This window comes from Chionomys nivalis, chromosome 5, assembly GCF_950005125.1.
Source record: "Chionomys nivalis chromosome 5, mChiNiv1.1, whole genome shotgun sequence".
Classification (NCBI taxonomy): domain Eukaryota; kingdom Metazoa; phylum Chordata; class Mammalia; order Rodentia; family Cricetidae; genus Chionomys; species Chionomys nivalis.
In genome coordinates this window covers 90,702,408-90,720,213 of record NC_080090.1, presented here as the reverse complement: position 1 = coordinate 90,720,213, position 17,806 = coordinate 90,702,408, and the positions used below count along the sequence as shown (strand labels likewise).

At 39.8% G+C, this 17,806-nt stretch overlaps 1 protein-coding gene across 1 annotated transcript in view; it reads right to left on the bottom strand.

Moving 5' to 3' along the window:
* Positions 1–14,849, bottom strand: part of Dars1 (aspartyl-tRNA synthetase 1) — a 65,780-nt gene extending 50,931 nt beyond the window's left edge. The window contains exons 1-4 of the mRNA XM_057770144.1: positions 14,656–14,849; positions 12,823–12,880; positions 10,133–10,225; positions 1,865–1,967 (exon numbers count right to left, since the gene is read on the bottom strand). Of these exons, the coding sequence (XP_057626127.1) occupies positions 1,865–1,967; positions 10,133–10,225; positions 12,823–12,880; positions 14,656–14,721 (320 nt within the window). The 5' untranslated portion in view covers positions 14,722–14,849. The remainder of the gene's footprint in view (positions 1–1,864; positions 1,968–10,132; positions 10,226–12,822; positions 12,881–14,655) is intronic.
* Positions 14,850–17,806: the final 2,957 nt, after the last annotated feature.

Sequence of the window (17,806 nt, the reverse complement as noted above, 5' to 3'; positions counted from 1 at the left end):
CTAAGTAGGAGGCCTAACAGTGAATATTAAAGATTAATGGGATTTTCAAAAGTCTGTTCAACTATACAATATTTCCTTTAGGAATGTAACACTGAAGTTATAGCAATGTAATAGAAGTAGGCGCAATGTAAAATTGTCAGCTGATTAGTTCCCCAGAACTAAATAATGTATAAAAGACAAAAATCCATATATCTTTTTGTTTGAGGTTGAATTTTACCTAGTATTTTAAATATATTAAATATAATTCATCATGACAACGGTGATTTCCGTGGCCATCTCTTTCCTTTTGTACAGAAGGTTTTCTATGTAGACACAGCTTATTAATAGGAACCAGAGTCACCTACGTAGATGTGGTACACACATTGACCTTCAGATGCTGGGTGGAGAACGTATTTCCCAAGTACACGCTACGAAAACAAACCTAACGACTACAAGACCAGAGTGGGTCTCTGACAGCGGTCTAAGACCAAGGAACAAGTGGGGCTACCACACACATGGAACTAACTACTAAATTTACCACTGAGTTATAAAACTCATGGAGCTGAAAATTTCAAACATAAATACAGGTATTACTATGTAATAATAAAACTGATCTAAGTAAGTCTCTAAACCAATTCTAGTTGCTGAGCACTTTACTGTCTTGGGGCCAGGGTGAGTCCAAAACAAATTCAGATGTCACATTAGATCATGCTAGTCTCTTTCTAATTCTAGAATTCATGATTCCATTTATGCTAACGAGTCTTTGAAGATATACATCTAGGGATAGGAGAGATGGCTAAGGGGTGGACAGTACTTGCTATTCTTGCAGAGGACTTAGGCTCAGTTCCCAGAACCCACACATGGCTGCTCAAAACCATCTGTAATTCCAGTTCTAGAGCATCTGATGCCCTCTTCTGGTCTTTTGGCACCAGGCACACATGTGTCGTACATACATACATGTAAGCAAAACACTCATACACACAAACAAAAAAATAAATTTAAAAAATTTAAAAAGCCTGCATCTAAAACAAAGATGTTTTTCAACAATAGAAAAACACAGTATTGCTTTAGATTTATTTTAAAAACACCTACATCTATGGAATATTATTACTTAAAATGTAGGCCATTCATCCATTTCCCTATGTCTTCTTTCATTATTATCATGGGAACACTAATTAAGAAAAACAGCTAATGAAACAGTCGCATCATGAGCCACAAATGAAACTCTCATTACGTTAGAGTCAGAGCACCCTCTACCTTCTTTCCTACCTCAACATACTATTTCTTGCAAGCCAAACAAAACAAAATAATGTGCTTCTGTAGAGCTTTGAGCTAGACAGCAAATACCTTTGCAGCTGGAGGAAAAAAAGCAAGTTTTATTTCTTTTTTTCCCCCTAACTCTTTGGTGACAAAGTTAAAAGTTGTAACATTATTAATACATGTCTGACTTCCTTCGGGAAGGAATCATCTGCAAAAGTACGTTGTCTTATTTTACGTTCTTTTATTATTCAGTTAGAAAACTTGTTGCTCATTATGCAAATCTCAAGGGGGGGTAGTGGAGGAAACAAAGCTCGACAAACACAACAAAATCAAGTTGCTGTGCCCTGTTGAGGATGCCAGGCTTTTTGTCGCTCTACTTGAAAGTAATGTGACTTGTCTGTGAAGAGTGCAGCTTCAGCAGTTCCAAATGAATCACAAGCCTGTGCTCCATATTTTCTCTTTTGTAAGTTTAATGTATTCAAGCAACACTGAACTGACAATTTAAATAACTACATTTTTAAACAAACGAAGCATTGATGTTAATGTATGAAAATGGTCCAAACCCCTGGGAGTCTTGGTTCCCACCATTGTTTATTCTGACAACAGGATATAATTGCTTACTTACTTGGCAGCAAATTTAACCATCTGCTTGCTCGCGTGGTCCCCCACTGCCACAAGAGCCTGGACATTAAACTGCTGCTGCCTCAGGACTAAGAAGCATTGCTTCCCTGCAGGAGACACAAAGAATATGGGACATTAGGAACATATTATTTCAGGTTTTACAAAGGAAAAAGCTTCTCTACTTTTAAAATTAGGTCAAAATTTAAATACTCATCAGGTATATGCATGTGTTATTTATCAGCTTCCACAGCCAAAATACCCACAGGTAACTGACAAGCTTCAACAGCAGTTCCTACGAATAATATAAAATGTATCTGACAGGTTTCTTTTGAGAACATAGGTAAATTACCAATTTACAGAGAGAGATACATAAATCTAGAAGATTATTTTGTAACATTGAACAATTACAAGTTGTTTCTGATGACTTTCACCATTCAACAAATAGCTCCTATGTCCTACTGGCAAAGACCCTGAGCTAACTACCATGGGAGCTTCAATCATGCAATCACAAGTGCTAATAAAGTGTTTACGAGTCAGAATACAAGTGCTCTTTGGGGGTGGTCCATCCACAGAGTTCTCCCTACCAAAGCACACAGACTAACAAGACTTTCACATTCCATTTTCCCAGTTCTGTCCTCTGTGATAGTCACACATTTAAAAAATTTAAGCAATTTTCCTTTTTAAAATAAAACACCATTTTTTAAAAGTCTTATAACCAGTTTTATTTTTACATCTTATGGGTCTCTTGCTTCCTGTTCTTTTAAAGAGAGCTATCATTTCTTAACCTGAAAAATATTACTTATACATCCTCGTGACATACATCCCTCTTCCTCCAAAGCAGATCATTTTAAGTCTCTGATCAAATTCTAGAAAACCATTTCCTCATAAAAATGAATTAATATTTCCAAGACCACTTTTCTCATCAGATTGTCTTATGAAACATCACAAGCCTATGTTTTTTCATTATTTTATTATGTTAAGTATTAGCTTGCCAAAACAACAACAACAACAACAAAGGAAGCAGATAGCTACTATTTTCAACACACAGAATTTTAAAACGTATACCAGAGTACAATCACAAATTTTAAAAAGACAGGTTAGTCAGGCATGGTGGTACACACCTTTGATCCTAGCACGTTGGAGGCAGAGGCAGGTGGATCTCTGTAAATTCGAGGCCAACCTGGTCTACATAACTACAAAAGAAAAATAAAAAATTTAAAAATTAAAAAAGACAGGTTGAAGGAAAAGTCAAAAGAGCTATAATTTATTGGCTCTGTAGTCACATAATCAACAGATTTTTATCACAAATAAAGATATTACTTTCCTGTTTTACAGTATGATTCAGATACATGTTAAAACTAAACAAATTCAAAGGCATTTTAAGGTATTGGATAATAAAAATTTACCCCTGAAATTTGCACACCATCAAAACAACATTATCTAAGTATAATACTACAGAACCCATAGCTGGATTTTGTCCCACTTAGAACACAATGCAGCAAGAAATGGAAGGTGGTGTGCTTATATAACTCGGGAAACAGCATTTTAGCTGCTGAAGTGGTTCAGACAGAAGCAGCTCAGTCCTCTTTGCATTACAAAGTTACCCAGCAATAAAATAGAGCTCTAAAACAGCACAAAGACCCTTAATAAATGGAGTTCTGAGGGGCATCAAAGGGTCAGCACTAAGGATTAACAGTCCACCTAATGATTTGGTTGAATAAAGATTTCAAAACCTGTTGTTTTATTTGTTTGGTTGGATGGATTTTTCAAGATAGGTTTCTCTGTGCAGCCCTGGCTGTCCTGGAACTCGCTCTCTGGACTAGGGATGAGTCTGGGATTAAAGGTGTGGGTCAGTACCACCCGGGAAAATTTTGAAATCTGAAGGCCAGGGACCATATCCTATCACTTCTACAAAGTGGTCTCAGGAAAACTATTAAACAACTGTAGGTCTCTGTTCTTCATCTGCAAAATGGAGACTAGCACACTTCTTGAAGGTTTAGTTTTCTTTTATAATTTGAGAAATACATATTTAAAGTCAAGGCAGAGTCCCTTAACATTAACCACTATTTTTTTTTACCATTAACAGCATTTCTAATATTGGTATCTTATTTGAGGGCTGCATCATTCCCATTTTGCAGATGGATAACTTATACTGGATGCTGAGAATATGAAGATAAATATTCAGAAGACATTTTCATGAAAAGTGATCACAAAAAACAAAACAAAACAAACAAAAAACACCCCAAACAGGCTGGGTGGTGGTTACGCATGTCTTTAATCCCAGCACTCAGAAAGCAGAGGCAGGCAGATCTCTGTGAGTTTGAGGCCCGCCTGATCTACAAGAGCTAGTTCCAGGACAAGCACCAAAGCTACACAGAGAAACACTGTTTCAAAAAACAAAAAAAACAAAAAAGAAGTATAGTAAGATTGATTATATAGGGGGAAAAACTACACCAAAATGTGGCTAGTAACAAATGATGAAATTACAGGGAATTCTGCTCTTCCCATCTTTCAATAGGCTGGGCATGGTAGTACACACCTTTAATCTTTGCACCCTGCCCTGTGAGGTTAAGCCAACTTTATCTACATAATGATTTTCAGGACAGTCAGGAACACATAGAGAAACTTTCAGAAACAAAAGAACCACCACAACACACACACACACACAAAATAAAACCCTTTCAATATTAAACAAAATCTTTCCTAATTAGAAAGATTTTTAAAAAATATGTATATGGTGCATGCACATATGTGTGGGCTTATGTATTTGCCTACATAGACACACGTATGAGGCCAGAGATTGATGATTTCATGATGCCTTTCCTCAATAGCACCCCCTACACACAGACACACACACACACCTGTCACGGTATGCACACTGAAATCAGAGGACAACCTGTAAGAGGTGGTTTCCTACTTTGATCATGTGGAGTCCCAGGAAAAAACTCAGGCTGTCAGGCTCGGTGGCAAGCACCCTCACCCACCAAGTCATCTTGCCAGCCCTCCATCTTTTATTTTTGAGACAGTCTCTGAACCTAAAGTTTGCTGTTTTGACTATACTGTCCAGCAAGCCTGGAGGAACCCACCTGTCTTCACCTCCCTCACCTCAGTGATGGGGTTACAGATGTATGCCAGGGTCTGGCTTTTAAGGGCGGTTCTATGGAGCTGAACTTAGGACCCTGTGTTTAGGTAGTAGGCACTTTATCCAATGAGTAGTCTTTCTAGGTCAGAAAAAAGACAAGAACAACAAATTTTTAAAAATATTACACAATCGCTGGTTGTGGTGGCGCACGCCGGTAGGATTTGCTGAAGGAGGCAGAGGCAGGAGGATCATGAGTTTGAGGCCAGCCTGGGCTACACATTTTAAAAATGGGGCTGGAGAGATGGCTCAGCGGTTAAGAGCACTGACTGCTCTTCCAGAGGACCCGGGTTAAGTTACCAGCACCCACATGGCAGCTCATAACTGTCTGAAGATCTAGTTCCAGGGGATCTGACACCTTAACACCGGTACACATAAAATGAAGTAAATAAACTTTATTTAAAATATTTAAAAAAATATTACACAATCATAGACAAGGCACAGAAGCAAAGTCAGGGCTAATAATAAAACTGAACACATTCAAGATGCCACCCTTGGGGGGCTGGGAGTTGCATTCAACATACAGAGTAAGGAAACTATGGGAAAAGTCTAGGAGTTTAACACAGAAGGAAACAAACATCCCAAGATTTGACACATCTACTATTGAAAAGAAATCACGAAGGACAAAGTATATTTAAAAAAAAAAAAAAACAAAAAACTTAATTTATTAGACACAATCCCCTTTACTACAAAAACAAACGAACAAAACAAAAAGGCCACAGACCTGTGATGTGGGATTCCCTTCTGTACGCTGTGAATACTATTGGTTAATAAAGAAACTGTCTTGGCCTATAATAGGGCAAAAGAGTAGAGCTAGGCAGGGAAAACTAAACTGAATGCTGGGAGAAGGAAGGCAGAGTTTAGAGGGGAAAGATGCAAGCTGCCAGCTGGGACCCACGAGCCTTGTAGTAAAATATAAAATACTGGGAATGCATTAATCCTAGATATTAAGAGCTAGCTAGCAATACACTTAAGTGATTGGCCAAGCAGTGATTTAATTAATATAGTTTCTGTGTAATTATTTTGGGAGTCTGGGCGGCAGGGAAATGAACAAGTGGCCTCCTACTACAGACATGAAAGGAGTTGGTGAGAGTTGTCTCTGAGCACACTCTGTTCTAATCCTAGAGTACACCCACATAGAAGCTGCCACATCTGTAGAGCCTAAGAAGTAAGAATGGGGTTACAGAGAGACTCTAAGTGGAATCCAGTCAAGGGAGAATAATTGAATAAAGCTGGGTGTGGTGGTGGTTCACACCAATAATCCCAGAACTCTGGAGGTGAACAAGATAACCCACAGTCAAGGTCAAGGGCACCCTGGGCTACAGAAGACTATCTCCAAAACCAAATAAAACCCTAGACAACCAAAAATAACAACAAAAAAATCAGGACAAAGAACCTCACTGGCAGAGCATGCTCAGGACCTAGCGTGCTTCAAGAAGAAAACCAGTAAACAATGGGAATAAGAAAACCAGTAAACAATGGGAATAAGTACTAAATAATACAATAAAGGAAAAACTACCCTTAAAACAATAGAACAGTGGCTGGAGATGGCTCAGCAGTTAAGAGCACTGGCTGCTTTCCCAAATATAAGTTTAAGCCCCACCACCCATGTAGCAGCTCAAATTCACATATAACTCCAGTTCTAGGGGACCTGAACAACAGTTAATAGGGTTAATATATAAAGTTCTTAAGGACTTGAGATAAGAACATTGAAATACTCCCCATCAAAAAACCAGGTAATAATTCAAAATAGGTAACATGAAAGAAAAGGAAAAGAAATATAAGGAACAAGATGTTACTTATGAGCATAAGAGTAACGGAAGTTGAAGCAAATGATGGCAACACATTATTTACTTCTCACATGAGACAATTTAAAAAAAAAGAATATTTAATGCTTGGTAGAGTTACAAAGCACCCCACGATAGCTGGTCGAAAGTAAACTTGACTAAAAGTAATGAAGGGCGGTCTCACAATGGGCACAATATAATTATATTTTAGTTAAAATTCTTAAAAACAAAAGAATGAAAACTATCAAATATACTCTGTAATTTTTTTTTAAAGCTTAAAAACACTGTCTAGTCAATACTTTTTTTTTTGGTGAGATAGGGTCTTACTATGTAGCCCTGGCTGTCCTGGACCTTGCTCTATAGACCAGGATGGCCTTGAATTCAGAGATCTGCCTGCCTCTGCCTCCCATGCGCCACCACACCCGGCTCAATAAATACATTTCTTAGGATGTATGTTAAGAAAATTAAATATGTAAACAGTCATAAAGACATTCATAACATTACTATTCACATAGAAGAATGAAAACTCTTATTACTCACTCCATAAGTTTGTAGGTTTCATTAACTAAACAGGCCTACATGCAACTCCAGAGCTACAGTCTCCAAGCTTTTCTTCAACTACCAAAGGGAATTCAGGAACTTCCTCAATGACCTTTAGATATCACCAAAGCTGGTAAGGCTGAGGCAGCCAGGGGAGAACAGATGGTGTTATCACTTATGAGTTGTGTTCCCTCTGTGGTGCCAAAGATGCCAGGTTTTGGTTGGTGCAAACATGCGGCCTCCGTGACACATATTTCCAAAGGCAGCCTGGCCAGAACAATGAGCACCACCACCTCCAACTCTTGGAATTTGAGCCACAGCTCTGCCAGTACCCCAAAACTCAGCATTGGTCTGATGACCTGATAATTCACTGATGGCTTAGGGCTGTCTGTTGTTTTTCCTCAAGCTTGGGTGAACAAAGTTCACAATATGCAGTCGAATGGCAAAGTGACATTCTTGCAAGGTGACTCCCCCTTTTCAGAGTACACCGATATGAGGGGACAGGTACAAGCCATGATGGGGAGAAAAGAGGGCCATGTTCCTCTCAACCCGGCTGCTCCCACAGGAAAAGGCTCAAACTTTTTTTGAGACCTACATACCCAGGCTGGCCTCAAACTGGAATCCCTATTTTACTGAGATTACGGATGTGCACCACCACTCTCAGCTTCACTGAGGTATTTAAAGTCTGAATAAAGAAACTATAGAGAGATGGCTCAGTTGTTGAGAATGTGTCATGAGAGAATCTGAGTCCCACTCCCAGCATCCAATCTGGCAACTCACAACTATGTGTAATTCTTTAGCTAGAGATCTATTGCTTCTGGCCTCCAAAGACACCTGCACCCAAAGACACAAAATTAGAAAGAAACCTCCACAAAACAACAAAACCCCAAATAAATAACAAAACAAAGAAACATGGAAGAGAAAATCTTTAAAAGCAGGGAGAATAGGTCTGAAGTCTTGGTCCAGGCTTACACGAGCATGCATTTCCATCTTTCCATTAGCTAAATCAAACATGGGGCTGGACAGATGACTCAGCAGCTAGGAGCACTTGTTTATTTCAGAAGAATAGATTTCAGTTTCCAGCACTCATGTCACATAGCTTAATAAAATAAAAGATTCACCAGGTATAGTGGTGAACGTCTTCAATCTTAGCAAAGTAGGTTGACCTCTGTGAGTTGAAGGCCAGCCAAATCTACATAGAGTTCCAGGTAGCTAGAACTACATGGAAAGACCCTGCCTACAAAGAAAAAAACAAACACACACACAAAAAAATAAATAAAAAAGAAAGTGGTAGATACAATAGCTCACACCTGTAATCAGTACCCATGTGCACATACCCACACAAATACACACATTATATAAATCTTTAACAATTTAATTTTTAAAAAGAGAAAAAACAAACAGTAGGCTCTCATTTAATTAGAAAAAGACAATAAATTACAATGTGATTATCTCTTGGTAGAATAAATGGCCCAAACTTTCACCAATACAGATCAACATTATTTAGAAATTTAAAACTATTAGTATACTTCTCAAAGTCCAACACCAATATTCACTTACTTAAGAATTTGATATTAGAATATACAAACTTGCCGGGCGGCAGAGGCAGGCAGATCTCTGTGAGTTCGAGACCAGCCTGGTCTACAAGAGCTAGTTCCAGGACAGGAACCAAAAAAGCTACGGAGAAACCCTGTCTCGAAAATAAATAAATAAATAAAATAATAATAATATACTACCACTAATTATTCTTTACTCTTTAAGAGTAATTAATGGTAGAGAGAGGCATGGGTATAAAATGTCAAAAATTTTCAAATAATAGACTAAATATATTTATCTGTAATAAAAAAAACACTTTAAAACACAATTTTAAGAAATGTAACATGGGACACATTAAATAAACTCTTCTGAAGAGTTTACATTCTGCTCATATTCTACCAATCACTATGAGACTGGACAAGCAGCTTCAAAACTTTAGTTTCCTCTTTTATACAGCGAATTAGCAATGTCTATTCTGTCCACTTCATATACCTGTAGGCATGATTAAATTTGAAAAGCAGGAAGTTACAAAGTTGTAACAAATATAAATGTCATTACTATTTTTAGAAAATGCTGATGAGTAGGTCAAAGCCATTATTCCATAAAAGTTGAGATTTGAACAATTCTAATATTTCTGTTAATGTTAGTGCTGTATCTTCCAAAAGCACTGTCCAAAAAGGAAAGAAGCACTCATATGGTTCAATATACAACTAGTACAACAAAACTTAATCTTCCCCCCAAGACAGGGTTTCTGTGTGTAGCTCTGGCTGTTCTAGAACTCTCTCTGAAGACCAAGTTGGCCTCAAACTTAGAAATCTGCCTGCCTCTGCCTCCTGGAATGCGAAGATGAAAGGCCTGTGCAACCACTGCCCAGCTAAAGCTATTAAATTTTAAATAGCCACACGTGGCCTAGACTACCATAATGCAACATTTGGCTTTCTTCTTCCAATCTAATTCTCTTATCTAATAATTACAACTTTAGGAACATACTATATGAATAGGAGAGACAGACGGATTAGCAGTTCAGAGTATGTACTGCTTTTTCACAGGACTCACGTTCCATTCCCAGCACCAACATCAGGCAGCTCACAAATGCCTGCAACTCCAGCCCCAGGAGATATAATGCCCTTGTCTGGACTCTGCAAGCACCTGCACTCATACATATACATATCCACACACAGACACAGATGCAGGCAAAACACTCACACTAAGATTTTTTTTTTAATTAATATACTTAGCAAAAGAGCTATAACCACTGAGCCAATCTTACCTTTTGCTCTACTTGTATGAACTCGTGCACGGACCCAAACAACATCATCAGCCTTTTCTACTGTCAAGTCTTTAACTCGAACCAAAACTCTATCTGTAATACATAATAAAGCCATTTTAAATTCAGATTTATGGTCATAATTTGTCTGATAGTTATCTTAAGAACTTGGTATTACTTTAATAATTTCTTTGATGTTTTTATGTATGCAGTATGTCCCCTTTATGAACTGCACTTCCTAAATATGATTCTCTACTATCTTCATTGCCACTTTTGCCACTACCTTAAACCAAGCTACTGGTGTCTCTTGCTTAAACTACAATATGTTCTTTTATTCTCCTTCTAATTCAGTCTATACTGTAGTCATAGAAGTTGCACACTGCAAATCTTTCATTTCAATGTGAACATTTCAATGTCTTTAAATGGCCAAATAAACTATATCCTCACCTGTCTGGGCCAAAGCTAACAATTATTTGTGTACATGCTGTGAAAATGGTCATATGTTGTAAATATGTCATTCTCCAGGACAATGAGTAATCTAGATTAGAATATATAAATGATTAGAATATATAAATGCTGAGAGAGTCTCTTGAAAGTCTCTGCCTCAGGTAGTGTAGACACAGGGCTGCAGTTACCACCTTTCCTGCTAGCATGGGTTCATAGGAGAGAATGAGGCAGTGATAAAGGAAGCAATGATAGAGAAAGTACTGAAGATGCTCCAGTCTCTAATCCAGCGGTTTTCAATCTGCGGGTCACAAACCTTTTGGGGGTTGGATGAGCCTTTCACAGGGGCTGCATACCAAATTATTCTGTATTTCAGATATTTACATTATGATTAATAACAGTAGCAAAATTACAGTTATGAAGTAGCAACAAAAATAATTTTATGGTTGGGGCTCTCTACAATAGTCACAGCAGTAGGAAGGTTGAGAACCATTGCTTTAATCTAATTGTGCTTGATGCTCATACAATTTCCTATATGATGGAGGAAGGTCATTGGTTAAATAATAAAGAAACTGCCTAGGCCCATTTATAGGCCAGCCCTTAGGTGGGTGGAGTAAACAGACAGGATGCTGGGAGAAAGAAGCCGAGTAGGGAGTCGCCATGATTCTCCCACTCCAGACAGACGCAGGTTAAGATCCTCCCTGGTAAGCCAGCTCGTGGGGCTACACAGAATATTAGAAATGGGTTAGATCAATATGTAAGAGCTAGTCAATAAGAGGCTGGAACTAATGGGCCAGGCAGTGTTTAAAAGAATACAGTTTCCGTGTAATTATTTCAGGGCATAAGCTAGCCAATGTGGGCGGCCGGGTGCCGGGGACGCAGCCCCGCCGCTCTTATTACAACACCTATAGTTGGTATATGAACCACTGGCAGTAGATAAACTCTAACCATTATGTATCCTAACATTAACCAAAATCGTACATCTATCCAGAGTTCCCCAAACAGGAAAAGGTTACAGAGTCACTATTATGTAGAAATAGTTCTATGAAATAACATTCACAAATCATTCTTTTTTTTGTTTTTCGAGACAGGGTTTCTTTGTGTAGCCCTGGCTGTCTTGAACTTTCTCTGTAGACCAAGCTGGCTTTGAACTCACAGAAATCCACCTTCGTCTGCCTCCTGAGCACTGGGATTAATGGTGTGCGCCACCACCGCCTGGCCACAGAAATCATTCTTACTGTTTTAAATATATACTAATTTGATTAAAGGAAAATTTGGGTATTAAGTAAAAACAACACTAGAGAATAATACCTATGAGGACATTCTAAAAGTCAAACTATAAATGTATGCTATCTATCTCCTCTAAATATATTAGTCTCATAAGGCAAAGATACAGCTGTAGAAAATGTGTTTACAAAACACTATGGTTCTCAAGGTCAAAAGCAAAGAGCATGAAGGAGGATTACTGACAGTAGTACTACCAAGCCAACTTCTTCATCCACAATGCAAAGCCTGGAAAGACACACTGTGAAAGAGGGAAGACAAAGCAGTCTGAAGTTTTAAAAGGTAGATCTGGCCAGGCAGCAGTGGTGCACACCTTTAATCCTAGGACTCAGGAGACAGAGGCAAATGGATTTTTATGAGTTTGGGGACAGCCTGGTCTACAAAGAAAAACTGTCTGGGGTGAAGGGATTAAAATATAGATTTGAAAATACAAAAATCTGCCGGGCGACGGTGGCGCACGCCTTTAATCCCAGCACTCGGGAGGCAGAGGCAGGCGGATCTCTGTGAGTTCGAGACCAGCCTGGTCTACAGAGCTAGTTCCAGGACAGGCTCCAAAGCCACAGAGAAACCCTGTCTCAAAAAAACCAAAAAAAAAAAAAAAAAAAAGAAAAAGAAAAGAAAATACAAAAATCTGGTTGGGAGTGGTGGTGCATGCTGGCTAAATCAGCCCTCAGAGGGAGAAAGAAGATGGTCAGAAGTAAAAGGTCTTTCTTAGCTATACTCAAGAGTTCAGGGCCACCTGAGTATACCAACATACAAGACTCTATCTCAAAAAATAAAAATTAGAAATATATTCTTTTGTAGATTAGGACTCCAAGCTGACAATGTTTATAGAGTGTGTAGTATCTATTGGGTTATGAATGACATTTAAATTTTTCAAAGTTATTCCTTTGGAGCAATGCCTCAGGTGATCCTATTTTAAACTTCATGAATTGTTCTCCTAGAATTAGAAGGAAGATACCAACCTGGTTTTTCTTGTGATTGTATCATAGAGGATATCCCATATCTCTCTTTGGCATAATCCTAGGGGAAAAAAAGATTTTTGCAATATAACTTTAATTAATACATAAATACAAGCACCTAGAACTATAAATGAATTTGCATTAATTTTCAAAAACATTTTATTAATTTGAAAGTCATTTTAAAATATGAGAATTTGTTTAGTTATATATGTGCTTTCTGCAAAAAAAACACCCAGTTTCTGGTTATATATTCATTATATATGCATGAATGCATCATGCATAATAGCACTCATATAATTTATACATGCATAAAATGCATCTTAACTACCTTGTTCTAAAAGGAGATTAATCTACTTCAAAGGAGAGATATAAATTCCCCCCATGAAGGGAGTAGGATGAAGTGCTACAGTTTTATTAACTTCCTATTACAGGAAGAGATGTTCAAAGAGAACCAATGCTTTGGGTAAGGTTTCTAAGCACCAGATGTTCAGTTCTGAGAAACTGGAGCTGCTGGGTATTCACTAACTAACTACAACTTTGCTTTTGTAAAACACCATCAGGAAATTCACCTGCTTCCTAGTTCCAAAACCCAGCCTCCTAACAGACTGAGGCTACAAGACTGAGACAACGACAGGGTTATCAAGTTGTATATTATAAAGTCAGGAACAGGGGGCCTAAGCTCAGCCCCCTGAACTACACTTATACATAGATATGTGCTCCTTCATTTCATCTCACATTACCTCTAAAGTGATCTTAAGGTTCTCCTACTTACACAGCTATAGAACCCTAGCACAGTATCGACCTCGTACTACATTTTCTAGCTATACTACTTACGAGGGTGCACTGGTAACATATACGATTAGACACACCAGCACCCAAGAATAACTTTTATAAGGTAGATTTGAAAGATCTGTCTGGAACAGTTTCTATCTTTCTAATTGCCTTGTTGTAATTCTCTCTTCGATATGAGAAGCACTTTTGACAAATATACCGAAATAAAACATGTTATGGGTTTTGAATATTAGTAAAATACATACATCTAAGGAGAAATAACACCTGGGGCACAGTAAAAAGACAGCGTCACATAATGAAACCTGGTGGCAGTGTGTGAACCAAAGGCGAGTAGAGTGTTATCTTTTCAGTATTCACATTTCATCAGAATCAAATATTAACTTGACATTGTGAATTATGATGTAGTTACCACAAATGTTGAATTCATCCACCAAAAAAAAAAAAAAAAAAAAAAATTAGGAGCCAAAGACTAAGGTTTAAAAATTTGTACAATATACCTAACTTGAAGCAGGGTTTCAAACTCTGATTTCTGGAAAGTGCTAAGCATCACTGGGGGTTATCACCAGGTCACTGAGAAAGGACATTAAGGTAATATGTGTTCACAGCTGTCACAAGGAAAAGTCACTTAAATACACTGGCAGCCAGTTTTGCAAAGGGCTGTCATTACTTGTCAGAACATTATGAGGGCTGAGAGGATATCGATTAGCGATGCTTTATCAAAAATTTCCGGGGACTGGAGTGGTGTGTTACGTGCAGGACGTGCTCATGTGAGCCCCGCTGGGGCTACTTCCGGTTCACGGGCGCCACATGTTAACCCGTCCCCCCTCCCCCGCCGCCTCCCCATGAACACGCTTTTCCTAGGCCACGGTTCTCAAGAAAAACAGTCCCAGGCTGCTCGGGCCGCGGGCCCAGGCGTGTGGCGCGCCACTCCACGCCGCGGCCTGCAGGTAAAGTGCGGTGGGGGGCTCCCAAGGCAGCGAGCGCCCCGACCGCCCCACTCCCTCCCTCGGCGAGAGCCCCGACCCGTGGAAGAAGAAAACCCACTTCCGCCGCGTCCACGATCTCCCGCGGCTTCTCCTGACCCTTGCGGCTGGCGTTGACGCTGGGCATCAGGACACTGGGCTGGGGGAGTGGGTACCACCCTCCCTCGCTGGCTTCCGACGGCAGGAAAATGGGCGTCTCCCTCCCGCACCGGCTCGCCCTCCCGGCCCCGGCTTGAAGCTCTCAGACGCCGCGTGCGAGCTTGGCTTCGAAATATCGCGAGAGCTACAGCGGCGATCTCGCGCGCGCCGCCGCCGGTTTCTTCCTCTGCCCCGCCCATGGGCGCTAAGGGGCGTTCCCGAAGCCTGGATGAGGTGTCGTGGGGTGGCCCCGAGGTGTCTTTCCCGGGGAGCCGCTTGACCTACCCGCGTGGTGTAACTTCACTGCCGTTAATAGCCTTCTCCGTGCTCCCAAAACATTTCCATTTTTAAAGACAGGGTCAGGGTCCGTGTAGTGCTGGTTGGCCTGGAACTCAGGGAGATCCTCCTGCCTCTGCTCTCTTGAGTACTGGGATTAAGGGCATGAAACAGCTTGATGGGCTTTTTTTAATTTTGAGACGAGGTATCACTGTGTCGCTCTCTTTTAATTACAGAAAACTTGTCAAATTATCTCTGCAAGTTCAGGCCCTGATCTCCGCTTTTGGACGTTAATGCCGTCACTGCCCCGTGGAGGCGTGTCCCTCGGGTCAGAGGACTCCTTGGCAAGCTGTCCTGCTGTCGGGGGCACGGCGTGCTGGGTTGCTAGGGCTGGCTGGAGAGTGGGTATACAGCGGTAACCTACGCGTTTTCCTTGACTCTTTGCATTGTTAAAGGTCGAGTATCATGGTTGTTCAGTGGGTGGATCTCCCCAAATTAGACTTAAAAAAATGTAATTGTTTTTTTTGAAGGAGAGGTTTTGGTGACACTGACTTGTAATTACAGCACTCAGGAGGCAGGGGCAGGAGAGAGGCCAGCTTTATCTGCATAGTGGTGGTTCATGTTCTTGACTCTGAGCTGGAACGTAGGCTAATCTGCTATCTTGGTGCACGCTGACCACCTTAATGTAGTCTGCCCTGTTTGCTCAAAACAGAAGAATCTATTCATTCCTTAGGGAATGATATTGAATATTTATGATCAATAATACATCCCATTATACTCACGGGATTCCAACACAGAAGGTGTCTGTCAATTTGCTTCATTTTTTAAAAGATTTATTTATTATGTATACAATATTCTGTCTGCTTGTTTGCCTGCACACCAGAAGAGGGCACCAGACCTCATTACAGATGGTCGTGAGCCACCATGTGGTTGCCGGGAATTATCTTTGGAAGAGCAGGCAATGCTCTTAACCACTGAGCCATCTCTCCAGCCCCCCCCCCTTCATTTTTTTAAAAGAAGTATTAATTTCCTCAGGCTTAGTACTAATGTACGAACTGATTGACAGAGGTCAGGTATCCTATCGTCATTTTGCTAGTATACGAATCTCATATTTCAATGTGTCTGCAAGGCTTCATAATGTAGTTTTTGTTTGTTGTCGTTTTGCCACATACTTTTTGTTTGTTTGTTTTTGTTTGTTTGTTTGTTTTTCGAGACAGGGTTTCTCTGTGTAATAGTTCTGGCTATCCTGGAACTCACTGTGTAGACCGAGCTGGCCTCAAATTCACTGAGATCCACCTGCCTCTGCCTCCCAAGTGCTGGTACTAAAGGCATGTGCCACCACCGCTGGGCCACATACTTCTTATTATGGCCCCTTTGCCTTGAAAGAATATTCTCATTTAGGTCATAATTTTAGAGTAATGATGTAAAAAATGTGTAAGAGATACCAACTATGACTCTTTACTATCAAATATTATAAAACTTGTGTTTAGGACAAGGAATTCAAATATTTTTTTATCTCCTCCTCACTGTAAGACTTTTATGAAAATGTTTTAATCCTCCCACCAAGTAAATCTTTGTTTGCACAAAGATTTATTCCTAGGAAATTAATGGCCTGGAGCAGTAACCCTTTTCTTCTTGTGGTGAGCCCCTTCCCCCTTCATTTCCTGCAGCCCAATTCCTTTCAGACTAGCCAGCTGAATAAGATTGTGAGGCCGGACCCCAGCCAACAGGGAAAAGACACAGCTGAGTTAATCTAAAAATCAAATGTACTTCCTGTCTTGGGGTGTTTGCTCCTCAGAGTACACCCTCTTGATCAAGAGTAAACTTTGCCTTGTCCAGATTCTTCAGTTGGTGGTCTCTTTCTTTGTGAGCCTGAACTTATTTCTAACAATATGTGCTCTTGCTTTCTCGCCTAATAGTGACAGAAGAAAAGCATTTGCCACATCAGCTGCCACGTGCTCTGGTCCTGCGATCTCCCAGTGTCGGTGCCAGGATGAACTGACACAAGGGCTGAACAGTGTTGCCCCGTTTGCCCCTAAGCATTCATATTTTGAAATCCTAACCCAACATGTAACTGGATTAGGAGATAGGGTCTTAAAAGAGGTAACTGGGTTAAAATAAGATCACTGGTGTGAATCTGCTGGCTGGTCTTATGTCAACTTGACACACAGGCTAGAGTCATCTGAAAGTCAGTTAAACTCGTAACACTGGAAGCAGAGCGAGTTATTAGTTTATCAAATAATGCTGCTGCTTAAGTGGTGACCCATAGAATTAATCCCTTAATGCATCACCAATTATTTACCCTTCCTCCTCATCGCCTACTGTAACTGTATATTAACATGGTAATAGTATAGAAATCTAGGCATCTTGTAATTCTCTGCAGTGATCTGTACTCCTTACTTACAAAACATTATAGACTTGATAATGATGGAAGGGCACATTTCTTAAACAATTTACTAGTTTAAGAGCCTACAGAAATTATTGTGCTACTAAATAAAATTCAGTTTGATTATTTATTCCACATTGATAATTACTGGCTGGTAGCACTAGCATGTTACTTGGGATATATAGATAACAATATCCTAAAGATTCTCTTCAAGATTTTTTTGAAGATACCCCTTAGGTATCTAAAAGTTCTTTAGATATTGCTTTTAATGCTTTTACAATAGCTCTTTGTCTTAGGGGTTTATTCCTGTGGAGAAACACCCTGACCACAGTAACTCTTATAAAAGAAAACATTTAATTGGAGCTGTCTTATAATTCAGAGGTTTAATCCACTATCATCATGGCAGGGCATG